The sequence below is a fragment of the Panthera pardus genome, unplaced genomic scaffold, assembly GCF_024362965.1.
Source record: "Panthera pardus isolate Hobbes unplaced genomic scaffold, ASM2436296v1 HiC_scaffold_13, whole genome shotgun sequence".
Taxonomy (NCBI): domain Eukaryota; kingdom Metazoa; phylum Chordata; class Mammalia; order Carnivora; family Felidae; genus Panthera; species Panthera pardus.
The window spans coordinates 143,404,879-143,422,536 of NW_026526688.1; the positions used below are offsets into that span (position 1 = coordinate 143,404,879).

General features: G+C 39.8%; 1 protein-coding gene across 7 annotated transcripts in view; it reads right to left on the minus strand.

The window, feature by feature from the left end:
- ART3 (ADP-ribosyltransferase 3 (inactive)) overlaps positions 1-17,658 on the minus strand; it is a 141,365-nt gene that overhangs the window by 22,351 nt on the left and 101,356 nt on the right. For 6 of the 7 annotated variants that reach the window (XM_019467129.2, XM_053901477.1, XM_053901476.1 and 3 more), the window contains 2 exons: positions 11,270-11,347; positions 5,240-5,951 (listed from right to left, as the gene is read on the minus strand). In XM_019467129.2, coding sequence (XP_019322674.1) covers positions 5,240-5,951; positions 11,270-11,338 — 781 coding nt within the window. In that variant the 5' untranslated portion in view covers positions 11,339-11,347. Of the gene's footprint in view, positions 1-5,239; positions 5,952-11,269; positions 11,348-12,516; positions 12,631-17,658 lie in introns of those variants that run through there. The other variant, XM_019467184.1, reaches the window with a different exon arrangement.

Here is a 17,658-nt window from a genome sequence, read left to right on the forward strand (position 1 = left end):
TCTTCTTCTGGGACTTCTATGATACAAATGTTATAATGCTTTATGGAGACAATTTATACATTCGTGATCCAGTAATTTTCTTTTCATTTTTTCAGCTTCATCATTTTTCATAATTTTATCTTTTCTTAAATGTTTATTTGTGAAAGAGAGAGAGAAAGAGGGAATGAGTAGGGGAGGAGCAAAGAGACAGACAGAAGATCTCAGGTGGGCTCTGTGCTGACAGCAGACAGCCCAATGCAGGACTTGAACTCACGAACTTTGAGTTCATGACCTGAGTCAAAGTCCAACACTTAACTGACTGACCCACCCAGGCACCCCAATTATTTTATCTTCTATATCAGTTATTCATTCCTCTGCTTCTCCATCCTGGTCATTACAATCTGTTTAGCATCTCGGTTACTGGATTTTTTATTTAGGCTAGTTTTTAGCTCTTTTGATCTCCATGATAAAGGACTCCCTGGTGTCTTCTATACTTTTCTCAAGTCCAGGTAGTACCCTTATGAGTGCTGTTTTAAATTGTGATTCAGGCATATTACTTATACCTATTTTGATTAGATCCCTGCTCATGACCTCTTCTTGTTCTATTGGGAAGAATTCCTGCAGCTTGTCATTTTGTTTAGATCTCAGTCTTCTGTGTGTTAGGAAAGCCTGTTATGTTTCCTGCTCCTGAGATCAACAGCTGTATTAAGAAGTCATAGGCTGTTCAGGGCTTCAGGATACACCCCAGGAAGTGTTTTTGGTATATGCTGTGTGCACTGTTGTGTTTTGGCTGTTCTTTTCCTTAGGTCAGTTCTCTGCAGTGCTTCTCCTTGCCTACAGTGGAAGTGTTTGGCCTTGTCTAGTGTGTAGAAAATTTTAACCCTGTGTGTTTTGATCTGCTTGTTTAAAAAGGCTAGATCCTTGGGCACCTGGGTGGCTCAGTGGGTTGAGTGTCTGACTTTGGCTCAAGTCATGATCTCACAGTTCGTGAGCTCGAGCCCTGCATCGGGCTCTGTGCTGACAGCTCAGAGCCTGGAGCCTGCTTCGGGTTCTGTGTTTCCCTCTCTCTCTGCTCCTGCCCTGCTCACACTCTGTCTCTCCATAAAGTAAATAAACATTAAAAAAAAAAATACTTAAAAAAAAAAAAAAAAGGCTAGATCCTATTTCCCCTAGAGCTGAAGCTTTGCAGCATTCTATGGTTAGTAGACTTGGTACTTGTGCTGGTCTTCTGGGGTAGGGGCCCACTGCTGCTCTGGCTCTCAAGTCCACAGTTTAAAAAAAAAAAAAAAGACATTCAGAGTACAGGGAGGCAAGGGCTTGGTATAAGCACCTCAAGCCTCCACTAGTTTCTGTGCCTCTCTCTGAAGCCCACTGGTGCTGACAGGAGGGGTTAAAAATGGTGTCAGCCTGTTCTCATGACCAGAGAGGGGAGTGTGCACCTGCTGCTGCTCAGGAAGCCTTCACAGAAGAGCGAACAATCTCCCTTCTGGTGTCTCAGGCTTCCATCAGATACCTGCCTTCACCTTTTCTAAAACAGCCTACCTGTAATTATTACTTTGAGAGGTTTTGTCCCTGAGATCCCATTAGCTGTTTCTAGATAGCAGCAGAGGATGCTGGTTAGATTCCAGTTTAGCATTAAATCTATACAATCATTTGCAGTGGCCTTTGTCAGAGCTCTCCAAAGAAATCATGCCTGTGAGCCTCCACAAATGTCTCTCCTTGTGGCTGGTTTGAACATTAACTTGCTGTGCAGCCTCTGCCTGACCTTGTGGGGATGCCCACAGTGGTATGCATATTCCTCTCTTCCCTCCTCACAGGAGCTCATATTGCACTTCCACATACAGATCTGAGCCCTGGCTCATTCTTAGTCAACCCAATGGCTCCACCCATTTTGTTCTTTATAATCCAATTCACAACCAACTCTGTGGGTTCCACTGCCCATCTTTTGTCTATCAACCAGATATCAGTGATTAATTTGGCATACAGCTAATGCAGCCAGGGCTTCTGACAGTGTAACCAATGCCTCCACAAATGGCATTTGGCTGAATGCATCAGGAACACCAAAAGTGGTATCATTTTGTTAGCCTAGCTTCAAATGGGTTTCTTGGCTATAATGTGGTTTAGGTGAACAGGTTTTGGGGTGGGTGGTGGGGTCCTAATTTGTAGCATTCACTGATTTCCATGGTAAAACTCTCAACCATGGTGAACTTCAAACTCCTGTGATATATGAGGAACTGGGAAGAGATGTATGCCCACAATCAGCTCCCAAGAGCTGGTATGAACCAGCTCTGACTGGCTTGGTTTTTGGACAGGTCCATTGTATGGTTGATGAGGGGAATGGGTACTTTTCCCCTCAACGCAAATTTACTCGCTCTAGTCTTCATCTGTCCTCTTAAGGTGAATAGTTAGTTTCACTGACTTGCAACTCAGGTCCAGGATTAGGGTGAGGCAAATGAGGTGCCTATGAGTGCAAAATTTAAAAGGCACTTACTCTTAGGATCATGCAAGTTTGCAGATGGCACAAGTGTATGATCCTAAGAATAAGGACCTTCCTTAAATTTTGTGCCCCAGGCACCTCAATGACCACACAGTTTCTGCCATTAAATCAAAAGCAGATCAGCCTCCCACCCTGGCATGATGTCTTATCAGCGCTTCCCTACCTGTTCTTTTTTATCTCATAGTGCCTTGGACATACTGAATCAAAGTCTAAAAGTCTATCCCACTTCTGAAGCCCTACTGTAATACTCATTCTGCTTCATCAGTGGTTTTGGTTTTGGGTTCAGCTAGACCGTCACACTGCTAAGACCCAAAAAGGTTCTCCTCCCACCTGTTTACTTAGTTTGGCAGAAGAATACAAGGCAAGAACACTGCACACTATTTAGCAGCAGGGCAGCAGCAGATACATACCTTTGGCGCAAGTCATCACAGCTGCCCAAGGCTATTCTTTAATCCCAGAATTATGGCTCAGGTACAAGGAAACATATTTATACAAGTGGTTAGAGGAACCATTCTAGTTTAGTAGCCTCATGCCACATAAAGACGATGATATCTCTGAGACCAGTCCATGAGTGCAGTTTCAGGACTCAGCAAGAAAAACACCTGGGTATGTCATACCACATTCAGGAATGCCCAAAACTATGGCTTCCCCCAAGTATTTATAGTTTATTCACAACCCTCCCAGCTCAGATGCATTTTACCAATCAAGGGCTATGTTTACCCTTACGCGGTGTTCCATGTTTACACAGCTGCCATTCGACCTTCAGCAGATTACAGAGAAACAGTGTGAGGAGAAGAGCAACAGTAGGTCATTCCCACAGGATAATGGAGAAAGGGTTTTGTTAACCTTTCACTCACATACACCAAGGCACAACATCATTAAATTTCAGAATGCTGGGGATAAAGAAAACATTCTAAAACCATCCAGAGAAAAGAAATGAGGTCTCATTCAAAGCTTTAGTAATTAGAATGGCTTCATACTTTTTAACGGCAGCACCAGAAACCAGAAGACAATGGAAGAATAACTCCAAAATTCCAAGGAAAATATTTCCAAAACAGAAATACAAACCTACACAAACTATTACTCAAGCCTGTAAGTAGACTTTACAAACATGTAAAGTCTTAAAAATTTCCCTCAATGTCCCTTTTCTCAGAAAACTTTTAGAGAACCCATACCCCTGCCAAACAAAGGAGTAATTCAAGAAAGAGGAGAAAAATCTAAGATATAGAGGACTCCTCACAGGGAAGAAGCAAAAGAAAGTCTCAATAATTGTGAGGAGAGATTTTAGACTATTCAATAGCAGGCCTAAAGAGTATATCACAGAGCAGTTTGATGGGAGAATCCAGAAGGAGTATATTAAAAAAAAAAAAAAAACCCATAAGAGTGTCTGATATGTCTGATGTATTAAGAAGAGATTTATATTTCAGGGCACCTGGGTGGCTCAGTCAGTTAAGTGTCTGACTTCAGGTCAAGTCATGATCTCACGGTTTATGAGTTTGAGTCCCACATCTGGCTCTGGGGCAGCTCGGAGCCTAGAGCCTGCTTTGGATTCTGTATCTTCCTCTCTCTGCCCCTCCCCTGCTCGCACTCTCTCGCTCTCTCTCAAAAATAAACATTAAAAAAAATTTTTTTATAACAAAAAAAAGAAGAGATTTATATTTCTAAGGATTTGGGGATGAATTATTGATGGGATATTAAAAACTAAGGATACAAAAAAGCTAATAACTCTGGGTAAAAGAGGTATTTAAAAAGGTACCAGTCTTTACTACAGTGGAAGACTGGAAAGGGGACATACACAAACACTGAGGAGGAGGATGGTGGTTATCACATATGTTTGGTTTACTGCTATAACAGCTATTTCAAACTCCCTTCTCTCTTGCCTCCGTACCCTTCAGAGGAAAAGCTAATTACCTTCTTTCCACATTTTTCTTCAAGTTATAAATTACCAAGTAGCTATTCTGGTTAATGATACAGAATCAGAAATCTACTAGCAGTTTCTGGGAAAGCTTTTACTTTCCTTATTAAACAGGCAGATTTAGCTGCCATCCGGATCCCTTCCCTTTCTTTTTGTCTTGAACATGGATTGAGGCCTACAGCTGCAACAGTCACACTGCAAATATGAATCCATAAACCCAACATGCTAAGATTGGTGGAACAGAATAGAGTCTGAATTACTGATGATGTAACTGATGAGGTCTAAAAATCTAACAATCAAGAGATAACATTCTGAAGCCTGTTATTAAAAACTTTGGCTGAAAAATTAAAAATCGATACCCCTGAGGAGTGAAAATTGGGGACAGGGAGTGGTGGGGCAGGGAGCTGCTATTTTTCATTGTAAGCCTTACAAGCAGGATTATGGACCAGGTACTTCTTTGTTAGCAGGACTGTTCTGTGCATTTTGTTTAGCAGTGTCCTTGGCATCCACCCATCAGATACTACTAGTAGCAACTAGGGATAACCGTGACAATCAAAAAATTCTAGTTATTGCCAAATGACCCAGCAGGGCAAAACTGCCCCTGGATGAGAACCGGAGCCCTACAGTATTTTATTTCTTTAACCTTCTAGAATGCTAGAAATGTATTCTTTTGATAAAATTACATTTCAGGGAAAAAAAAACCTAATTATACGAAAGGAGGTAGACTAAGACCATCAGCATCATTTCTCTTTTAAAATACCTTAAAGTTTCTTTTCTGACCTTTCCCTGGGGCTAAGAATCCCACTCCTTCCCTTCCAGACAAGCACAGAGAGAACAGAGATACTTACCACCTAGAAATGCACACTCGTAATGGCTGCAGGTCTTGTTTATGCTTTGAAGGATAAGGTTATTGCTGGTCCCATCCTGTGACACGTTAAAAATCTCATTGAGAGGTATTAAAATAATTCTTTCACTTTCTTTATCAAAAAATTTTTCAATGGCAACTCCAAAGCACGCGTGGATGGTTAACAGAATGTGTTGGTCATCAGGAGCTTGAGGCTTGGCTGAATATGCCAGAGTGAAATGGCCCAATCTGGCTTGGTTGAGCCCTCCAAATTTAAATGAGGTGTCCCGGCTTACACTATACACCACATTTTTGTAACTTTCCTCACAAGGTCTTCTCAGCAACTGCAGGGCTTTTGTCAGGTAAAAATGAAAAGCTTTGAACTGGAAGTCATAGACATATTCTTTTCGAGAGAGACCAGCCATCCTCACAGCTTCATTGAACATACGGTAAAAAGCAGTCTGCTCTCGAGCTTCCGAAACATATGCCATCAGTGCTATTCCATGGTTATCTTTAAAACTCATAGGGAGAAAGATCTGCGTCTTCCTGGCTTCCCACTTCACTTCTGCATTTTCCCACACAGCCTTCAAGAGTGCATGGCTTGCTTTTTCCTCCTTGAGCAGCTGGGGAACATATTTGACTTCCATTCTGTCAGTGCATTTCAGGTATTCATCATCAAATGCATTTTCTGCCATGTCTAACATTTCAGCCTTCACCTTCAAAGGAAAAGGAAAAGGAAATTAACACCCTTGAAAGAAGATATTTGCTGTATATCATTTTCACTCATTTACTGTCCCCACCCTCTCATGCCCTGCCTAGAATTTCTCCCTTGCTTAGAAACAACTTTGGACATGACTTTTATGTAGGAAGTATATTCCATTGCTACTGATAACTCTTCTCAGCTGTGACCTATTTGTATTAAATAGTAAATGTGAGCAGTGAAAAGTATGGCAACAATTATGCCTGTAACTCATTCATTTGAACCTTATGATGCAGAGGAAAGAATGAGTGTGAAAGCGAAGAAATGAGTGGCAGTCCTGGTTTTGAACAATATTCTTAGCTAGATTGCCTCAACCCCTTAAGACTGCTAAATGAATCGAACATCACGTGTGAAATATTGTACATGATAAACACATAATTGTAAATATTCCTTCTCCCTTGTCTATGTGGTTTGAGTAGGACTGATTCTGCACCTTTGGCTCCAATGATAAGCAATGATGCAGATTTAAAAACCAGGGCACTCGCAGCGGGGAGGAAAAAAGCTTTCTTCCTCTGTATTCATAAGCTCTAAGGATAATATTGGCTTGGGGCAGTCAATAGTTATCCTTTTAGTTCCATGGAGAATCCTGTTTATAAATAAAGCCAACAAAGGAAGGTTTGCAGAGCTAAAAGGTAGAGAGACGAGGCCCTGATAACATTAATTAAGGACCTGGGTCTAGCTGTACCTGAAGACTTTATTCTACCTCAGTTATAAGTATCAATAAATTCCCTATTTGCTTTAGCTAGTTTGAATAGTGTTTCTGTCATATACAATTGAAAAGGGCCTAATATATCTTTAAATGATACATATAACATAATAAGCAGGGTGGTGAAATGTAATTAGCACTAGCCTAGAGCCAGACAGATCTGAGTTCAAATTCCATAAATAGGTCTAGTTGGATATGAGAAAGTTACTCGTTATTTCTGAGCTTCAATTATTTCATCTAAAGGAAATAATATCTTAACTGCAAGACTGTCGTGTAAAGAATTAATGACAAAATGAATATATGCAAAGCCCCTACCCACAATGCCTACTACGTACTAAGCCTTCAACAAACTGTGGTTATCTTCATTATTTTATGATAGGAATACATGAACTACTATATGTTCCTCAAGGATTTGTATCACATTTACCTTTTCAATTCCAAGCTTCTAGCATAGCAACTAGCAAAATATTCAAGTGAACTAAATGAAAACCCTGTACTCTGGCCTATAGATCAAAACACAGAATGAGCAAATATGCCCACGGACACCATTTAAGGATATCTACAAACAAAAGGATAATGCCCTTACCATTTTCTCTTTCCACTATCCTATACTTGCAATAGTACATTGGCTACATAAGCTGCAACCTAAGCTGGAGACCTCAGTTGAAACGTTAAAAAGATCCTTAGCCAGGGGCTGTTAAAGCTGCATCCTTCACGTGAATGAGTCTTATAAAGTGTGTGAGTAGTGTGTGTGCATGAAAGTTTGTGGTGGGGTGAGGGGAAAGAGTTAAGGGCAGGGAGGGGGAGGGGGAGGGAGAGGGAGAGAGAGAAGGGGAGGGAGAAGGGGAGGGAGAGGGGGAGAGGGGGGAGGGAGGGGGGAGGGAGAGGGGGAGTGGGGGAGGGGGGCAGAGGGAGGGAGTGAGGGAGGGAGGGAGGGAGAGAGAGAGAGAGAGAGAAATAATCGATTTAAGAAAGCAAAATAGATAACCCAGGTTGGCTATTTGCTTCCTAACATCACTCTTCTCTCCCTCACAAACTTCTTGAAAGAAATGTTTACCCTTGTCATCTCCATTTCATTTCCACTCATATCTCAATCCTTCCCAATCTGGCTTATCATTCCCATTCCTCCACCCAAACAGCTCTCATTAAGGAACACCTCTTATATTCTTTTGAAGACCCAACATATCCTACTAGCCATTAAATGCTGGAGTTTCTTAGGGATAGTTTTTTTTTTTTTTTAATGTTTATTTATTTTTGAGAGACAGAGAGAGAGCATGAGCAGGGGAGGGGCACAGAGAGAGAGAGAGAGAGGGAAACACAGAATCGGAAGCAGGCTCCAAACTTCGAGCTGTCAGCACAGAGCCTGACGTGGGGCTCGAACTCATGAACCATGAGATCATGACCTGAGCCGAAGTCGAATGCTTAACTGACTGAGCCACCCAGGTGCTCCTGGGATACTTATTTTTTTAACTCTCAACTCTACTCTTAGGCAATTGTATACATGTTCATAGTTTCAATTATCATCTAAATACCTCTGACCTGTCCTTGTAAGTGCCAAACCTGTATTATCAACTGCCTACTTAGTAATTCCACTTGAATTGCTCAAAGACCCTTCAAATGTTAATAGTCTAAGACCAAACTTATAATCTTACTGACGACAACCACCAACAACAACCTGGTCCGTACACAGAACCATCTATTCATTTTTTAGTTTTCCCAGGTATCCTCCTCCCAGTCACCCTCTGGGATCACTCCATCACTAAGACCTAACAAACTTCTCCAGAGTGTTTTCTGTATGCCAATCACGAAGTGTTCATATATATTAATGAACTCATTTAATCTTCATGGCAACCCTGTGAGGTAGGTACTGTTATAGTCCCTTCTTAAGGATGAGGAAAGTAAGACAGATTAGCCTGTCTGAAATTGAGATTTGAAGCCAGGAAATCTGGCCCCGGAATCTGTCCTTTTAAACAAAATGTCCTGTTTCCAGTGATAAAAACCACTGACATTGACACAGCTCTTTCAGAAGACTTTAATTTTCTCCTTGTAACAACTCTTATGAAAGGATAGACAGACAATTCATAACACCATTTTACAAATGAAGAGACTGTGCTAGCATCAGAAACTGTCTTTATTACCAGCTATAAAATATTCTTCTGGGGAAGTCCTTGAGACCCCTGAACTCCTGGGTCTGTAGGTCAGTTTCCTGATGTGGGAATTTGAGCTACAGGAGATCAAATCACTGCCATCTCCTACCCAAGAAAGGTACTTTTCTCTGCAGCACAGAATATACCACAAGGTATCTTGGGCACCGATGCCTGATTTATCTTCAAGACTTAACATATTATAAGACAGCATACCATGAAATGACTTCCCACATTCCTCACATCATATCAGAGGCACATCATATCATATCCAGTATGTTCCAGTCTTTTCCACATGCCTCTAACCAGTCTCCACAGGTTTAATTTTAGACATCCAGTCTTTCTGGCCCAAGGCCACAGTTGATTGTGTGTTCTGTACAGTGAGTGCCTTGGGCAGTGAAAAAGTTCACAAGTGCCACCACCATTCAGGGACAACTGAATGGACATTAAGGGACATGTCCAAAAGGCTACATGAACACACTGATTATATTTTCTTCCTCTGATTCATCCACTGAAACAAAATCCCAAACTAAGGAAATTTAATTACCTCAAATTTCCTACAAAAATATTATTAAAAATGTGGAAATGGCCTGAATGTTCACAAAAAGAAATTGGTTAAACAAATTACAGAACATTCACAGAACACACATGAAAATTATGTTACAAAACAATGTTAAAAATGCATAGCAAAACCCCAGGGAGATACCACTTCACATCCATTAGAATGGCCATAATAATGGGGGGGGGGGAATTAATGTTGGCAAAAATGTAGAGAAACTGAACCCTCATACATTGCTGGTAGGAATATAAAATAGTGCAGCCACAGTGGAAAACAGTTTGGCAGTTCTCAAATATTAAAACATAAAGTTACCGGGGCGCCTGGGTGGCTCAGTCGGTTAAGCGGCCAACTTTGGCTCAGGTTATAATCTCACGGTCCGTGAGTTTGAGCCCCGAGTCGGGCTCTGTGCTGACAGCTCAGAGCCTGGAGCTTGTTTCCAATTCTGTGTCTCCCTCTCTCTGACCCTCCCCCATTCATGCTCTGTCTCTCTCTGTCTCAAAAATAAATAAACGTTAAAAAAAATTAAAACAAAAAAACCCCATAAAGTTACCATATGACCCAGAAATTTTACTCATAGGTATATATCCAAGAGAACTGAAAACATGTTCACATGAAAGTTCATGAAAATTCAGAGCAGAATTATTCATTCATAAAAGTCAAAAAGTGAGAACCCAAATGTCCATCAATATATAAATGGAGAAACAAAATGTGGCATAATCACACAATGGAATTATTCAGCTCTAAAAAGTAATGAAGTCTAGTATATGCTACAACATGAATGAACCTTGAAAACAATATACTAGGTGAAAGAAGCCCCGCAAAGGGCCAGATACTGCATGATTCCATTCAGGTTAAATTTTCAGAATAGGCAAATCCAAAGAAACAGAAAGTAGATTAATGGCTGCCAGCGGATGCTGGGAAGAGGGAATTGCGACTGACTGCTAATAGCTACAGGGCTTCTTTTTGGGGTGATGGGAATGTTCTGTAATGAGATAATGGTGATCATTGTACAACATAGTGAATTTACGAAAACCACCATATATTATGCACTTTAAAAGTGTGCTTTTTTAATGAAATGTGAATTATTCCTCAATTTAAAAAATCATACTGAAGCACAGGCAACAGAATATACAATGATTCCACAGACAAGGGATCAGAATATTAAATTCAAAAATGACATTTTAATAATTTAACATATTTTAAAGAAGAGACTTCAAATCATTAGATATTCAGTAGCAATGTGAAGCAAGCATGGTGGGGAAAGAAACCAAATGAGATATCAGTCTCATATATACATAAAAATATGTTACAGAATGCTTGAAGATTCAACTGCAAAAAATAAAATCATGAAAGTTCTATCAGAAAAAAAGAACACTAGATGTGAGAAAATGGTCATTACGTAGTTCAATAAAATATACATAACCAAACACTGCACTGTCGTCTTATTTGAACCAAATACATATTTTAAGAATATTTAATGACAAAGACATTTGTAGCACAGTAGTAACTTAAAAAGCAAAAAAATAGTATGCACACTGTGAACCCATTTTTCTAAATGGGTTACATACACACAGAAAAAAACCAAGAAGACTATATACACCAACAGATTAAGACTCTTTCCCTCTGAGTAGAGGGACTGTGGATGATTTTCAGTTTCCTCTGTTTGCTTAATTTTAATTTTTTCAACTTTCTACAGTCAGCCTGTATCAAAGTGTAAAATGAAAAAATAAAAGCTACTTGTAAAAAACAAGTTTACCTATTCTATCCGCTCTCATTTCCATCATCAACCCACATGGATGCCTCAGGCAACATTATATCAAGAGTTCCCATTCCAATGACCACATACTTCCCATTCCAAACATTACCTGGAAAATGTCCATTAGAATCACCGCTGCCAGCAGCATGGTGACCATATCAAAATGTCCTGTCTTCATTTTTCTCTTCTAAATTAAAAGGGAGAATTCCAATTTAGTTGTTTTAAAAAAGAGGTTTAGGTACGTACAGCAGGATGACACACTATATATATTTTCATTCACGGTGAAAGTATCATGATGGTCAGGAAGTGATCATCAGTAAGTTTCCAATGGCTGTAAGGGCTATTATAATTTGTCTGGTGGTCTAAGACTCTCATTCTACAAATGAGGAAGCAAAAGCTCCAAGAACTTTAGCAATTTGCTCAAGATTAAATCTATCCATTTCCAGTTGTGTTGTCTCTTCTACCATAGTCAGTCACTGGTAGTCATAATTTCTTCCTGTCTCTAAGTTTCTCCTCAGCATACACAAGAAATAATATAAACTAAAAATCACCATTTTAGATTGGTGATCTCCAAGTTCCCAGTTTCCAAAAGGTCTCCAGTAGTTACTGTCCATGCACATCATGCATTCTCTTAACTTCTTTGCAAACCAAGTCACACATATTTGGGTAGGATGGAAGGAATGATGAGCCCAGTAGTGGTACAAACCAGAGAGTTACCAAGGGGTCCTCCTTCCCCCAAATATTTACATTCAAAAGAAGCTCAAGGATAAAACAAGTGTCTTGCATACATTTCTGATGGTGGGAATGAAAATAAGAAAAAACATGGTAAGCAACAATTCTAATAAGATTATACAACTCTATTGGCCACACACCCAATCCTTGTCCCGATGTTTATGAGACTGAAAGGGGGTAAACAGGAGGGTGAGAGGCCCTCAAGAGCTGAAGCTCTCTCACAGCCATTAAATGAGTCAATTAAAGGTTGGTCTACAGTTCCTTCCACATACCTGCAACAAAGTTGACATTACTGGAACTGAACCGAGACCTCTATTTTATCCTACCATTCACCATATTCTGGCATCTGCAAATGGGAATGAAAAGCACGGGGGAAAGGAAAGTCTTCCCTTTGGCCCCACATTCCTATTTTTATTCAGGAGCAGCCTCTTTCACTAGAGATACTAACATATACTACCAAAATGTCACTTTTGTGTTAAACTTCACTTTCTAAAAATGATTCAAAATATAATACTTGATAGATAATTGTCATGAGGCAGTACGTGCCAAGCAAGCTCTGAATTAGGGTTTTCTTGAAAATTCTTTACTTCCGTAGTCTGAGTGTAAATAAGTCAAAATGTTTACCTGGCTTTTCTGCCTGTGGAGGAAGTTTAAATGATGCTAGGTCTCAAACTGTTTCCCCACTCTTTCAGTTGTGGTAAGCGTGTCTTCAGGATAGGAGGTTGTTGACAGTGAGAGCTGAGAAGGGAATACTTTTCTTTTTATAAACACCCCCAGCAGTAGCCTGGCAGTGGCACATTACCCCATTTGTGTCCTGCTATTTATATCTGGCCCCCACACTATCCTTTGGAATCACTGCTGTTAACACATGAAATCTCCAAGAGGCTTGTAAAGCCACAGCAATTCCCTCTAACCACACACCATGTTCAGTTCTGAACCCTACTGTAGGCTTCTCAGAGTGTGATCACCTCCTTTCCTAACCTTTGACTCTGAGATGTCGAACTAAAGCAAGGATTTTACCCTAGCAAGATGGTTCACATAACTAGGGGAACTTGCTGTGTTAATCTCTGGCAATAATGACTATCACCATTCACTCACCCAGCTTACTATTTTTCAGATACTGTGCCAGCTGCTGGGATACACAAGCACGTAAAACAAAGTACTAAAAAGTACTCACGATGCGATAAAACACATTAATATGCATACTTAACCAAAATACATGTTAAAAACCTAAGTGAATTTTAGAAAAAGTCTAGTGAGAACACCAAGAAGGGAAGGATTTGGTAATACTTGGAACTGTAGCTCTCATTTGAGTATGGTACACATAGTAAATATATTGACTGTAACGCCAAAGAACACGTAGAGTTTATGGACTATAGATAAAAAACTGTGAAATGTCCTAGGCAATTTATGCATATATATAAATCAAAATACATTAAAAGAATGTATTGGGATAGTACACTATGTATAATGGCCCCAACCTGGAAACCATCTAAATGGCTAACAACAGTAGAATGGGATACATCGTTATAGTCATACAATGGTATTTTGTATAGCACTGAAAATGAATAAACTCTAACCATATGTAAGAAATGTGGATAAATCTTAACATTTATGCATTTAAGTGACTGTATGACTTAATTCATACAAAGTAACAAAATCAAGCAAAACACATCTATAGCATTAGAGTCAGAATACGGTTACTCTGAGTAGGAGGTATTAACTTGAAGAGGAACAAGGAGAGCATTTAGGATGCTGGTTTTAGTTCTGGGTGTTGATATACTGATATATTCAGTTTGTGAAAATTACTAAGCTATACCTTTATGTGTATTTTCCTCTGTACGTATACATGTATACATATATTATTACTCAAGTAAACATTTTAAATAAAGTGTACCCATTTTTACAAAACCCATCTCTAATCTTCAGCCTTCAAAACCTCTAACCTCTTCCCACCCCACTGGCTAAGCAATTTAAGATACAATTTAATACACTGAATAGACTCCCAGCAATAACATCATTAAAGAAAAAAGTTTGGTCAAAAGGAAAAAAGAGGGTTTGTACACGTTTCAAGCATTATGTTCACACTGACACTGTTTTAAGTCTCAGGCATGTGAGCCTATGGGAAATGCAGTAGTGGAGTTTTCCTGTCTTTGAAGCTGAAGCCTTCCAGATTCATCTACATATCACACAAAAGACAAAGTTCACCAAAAAGAACCTAACAAACACCACAGGAAGTTCAAGGCAGGACTGGCCTTGTTTATGCCCAATACGGTTTTGCTCCACTCCTGTTTTATTCCAGTTATTACCTTTTTAAAATTAATATATAATTAACATACGATATATTAGATTTAGGTATAACAACATAATGTTTTGATATTTGTATATATTACAAAATGATAAGTCTAGTTAATATGTTACCATACAGTTATAAATTTTTATGTATGTGGTAACTTTTAAGCCTTACTCTCTCAACAACTTTCAAATATGCAATACAGTATTACCTACAATCACCATGTTGTAAATTACATCCCTACGACATTTATTTTATAACTGGAAACTTGCACCTTTGACTCCCTTCACCCATTTCGCCCACCACTCCCAATCCTCAACTCTGGAAACTACCTATCTGTTCTCTGTATCAGGGAGCTTGGTTTTTTTAGTTTTGTTTTGTGGTGGGGTTTTTTTTGTTTTTTTAGATTCCACATATAAGTGAGATCATAAGATATTTGTCTTTGACTTATTTCACCTAGCATAGTGTCCTCAAGGTCTATCCATGTTCTCACAAATGGCCAGGTTTCATTCTTTTCAATGGCTGATGATATCCCATTTTATTTACATAGTTGTATACATGTATGTGTATGTATACACACACACACAATTTCTCTATCCATTCATCTGTTGTTGGACATATAGTTTGTTTCCATATCCTGGCTACTGTAAATAATGCTATAATGACATGGTGGTGCCTACGTATCTTCCCAAGTTAGTGTTTTGTTTTCTTCATATAAATATCCAGAAGTGAAATTGCTAGATCATATGGTAGTTCTATTTTCAGTTTTTTGAGGAACTCCATATTGTTTTTCATAGTGGCTGCTCCAATATATACTTACCACCAACAGTACACAGAGATCTCTTTTTTTCACATCCTTTCCAACATTTCATGTTTCTTTTTTTTTCCCCCTGTAGCCTGACCCCTTTCTTCTGACTGTAGCCATTCTAACAAATGTGAGGCAATAGCTCACTGTGGTTTTTACTTGAATTTCCCTGATGATTAGTGACTTTGATGGTCTTTTCATTTACCTGTTGGCCTTCTGTATGTCTCCTTTGGAAAAATGTCTGTTCAGAACCTCTGCTCATTTTTAAAACTGTTTATTTTTTTACTGTTGAGTTGTAGGAGTTTTTTTTAATATATTTTGGATATTAACCCCTTATCACATACATGATTTGCAAATATTCTCTCCCATTTAGTACACTGCCTTTTCATTTTTGTTAATAGTTTCTTTTGCTGTGCAGAAACTTTCTAGTTTGAGGTAGTCCCAATTGTGGACTTTTGCTTTCGTTGCCTTTGCTTTTGGTCTCAAATCCAAAATTTACTGCCAAGATTGATATCAAGGAGCTTATTCCCTATGTTTTCTTCCAGAGTTTTTATGGTTTATTTTCTTACATTTAAGTCTTTAAACCATTTTGAGTGAATTTTTGTGTATGGTCTAAGAAAGTGGTCCAGTTTCATTCTTTTGCATGTGGCTATCCAGTTTTCCCAACACCATCTATTAAAGATACTGTCCTTTCCCCATTGTATATTCTTGGTGCCTTTATCATAATTTAATTTACCATATATGTAAGCTAATAAGCCTCTCTCACAGAAAGACTTGCCTCTTGCTGTGGTAGCCCGTGGGGCAGTAGCTATTTAAGAACTCTATCTCTGTAAGGTATAGTCTCATGGGAATGCCACCACCAAACCTAGGTGATGTAGAGGCATCCCCTGGTAGCAAAAATCAGGGCACCAGAGAGTAATGTAAGCTCCTTTATAGAAGATACTGGAAAGCTGGAACAAGGGAGAGAACAAAGAATGCATCTATTGGCCACTGTTCTCTAAGACCGGTTATGGAGCACACCCCGCCCATGTGTGCCAAACCGAAAGCCTGCCCCTCAGTCCAAAGCTCCTGGACAAACAGGTCTTTCTCAGAAACACTAGGTGTGTGTTTCAGTCTGCTATCTCTGCACCTCCCCAGGAGTCCTCACAATGTTCCAGGCACTGTTTGAGATACAGGGGGTAGATCAATGAACAAAATAAATAAACACCTTGCTCCTGTCAAGTTTATATTCTTGTGGCAGAAGGGAGTCAAATAACAAAACAAGCAAATTATGTGAGTATGTTAGAATATATTAAGTACTACGGTTTTTTAAAAGTATTACAAGGGGGGCGCCTGGGTGGCTCAGTCGGTTAAGCGGCCGACTTCGGCTCAGGTCATGATCTCACGGTTCGTGAGTTCGAGCCCCGCGTTGGGCTCTGTGCCGACAGCTCAGAGCCTGGAGCCTGCTTCACATTCTGTGTCTCCCTCACTCTCTCTGCCCCTTCCCTGCTCGTGCTGTGTCTCTCTCTGTCTCAAAAATAAACAAACATTAAAAAAAAAAAAATTAAAAAAAAAATAAAAGTATTACAAGGGAGACTGGGAGTACATGAAGAGTTTACAATTTAAATTCAATGATTAGGGAGGACTCACTGAAAAGGTAATATGTGGGCAAAGATTTGGAGAAGGTATGGCAGTCAGCTACGAAGACTATGGTGGAAGAGCAGTCAGGCAGAGGAAATACAAAAGGTCAATATGGAACATCAGAATAATAGGTAACCACAGAGTGGTAGGAGATAATAAGGTCACAGAGGTAAGGGGGGGGGGTGGTTGTGGAAAGATCATATAAACCTTTGCAGGCCATTGTAAAAATGCTGGATTTTATGCTAAATAGAATGGAGAAAAAGTTTGAGCAGAGGTATGACATGATCTCACTTATTTTTCAAGAGGCTCACTCTGGCTGTTATGGGGAGAAGAGTCTGTAGGGATGAAGTAGGAAGAGCAGCTTGCAGGTTATTACAATAATGAAAGCAGAGATTACGGTCTCTGGTTTGAACCAGGATAGTGACAGTAATGGTAGTCAGGGTGTGACTGACTGGGTGCCTTGGAACTGGTGGCCACACTGGTCTGGAGGAGGGGCTGTCTGGTTCAATCAGCGTCAACCCCGCTTCCGCAGATAGCAGGTACCAAGTGCGGAGGGGCGTGGTTTGTTGTAGGTGGGTCCCACCTCCACTGTGGGCCTGCCTACTGTTCCCTGAAGCCCCGCCTTGTTGGTGAGGGGGAGAAAAATGGCCATACCCCAGTCTCTCTTCTATGGACCATGTGTCCCAAGCCACTGTGTTCAGGCCATCCTTGCAATGCTTCAGGCATGAACCAGGTGGTCTGTCCCACTCCAACGACTCCCACGCTTCCCTGGCACTCAGCTGGGATTTAAACCCTGATGTCTTAAAGATTCCTGCTCCATGAGTCCAAAGGATTAGCACAATACTTTGAAATCCATTCACACTGTTGCATTAATCTGTAGTTCTAAAACTGCAGTGATGGCTGCACAATTCTGTGAATATACTCAAAACCACTAAATTGTATATTCTAAACAGATGAGTTGTTTGGTATGTGATATTACATCTCGATAAAGCTGTTTTTTAAAAAGGCATGACTTGTTGATATATGCAACAACAAAGATGAATCTCAA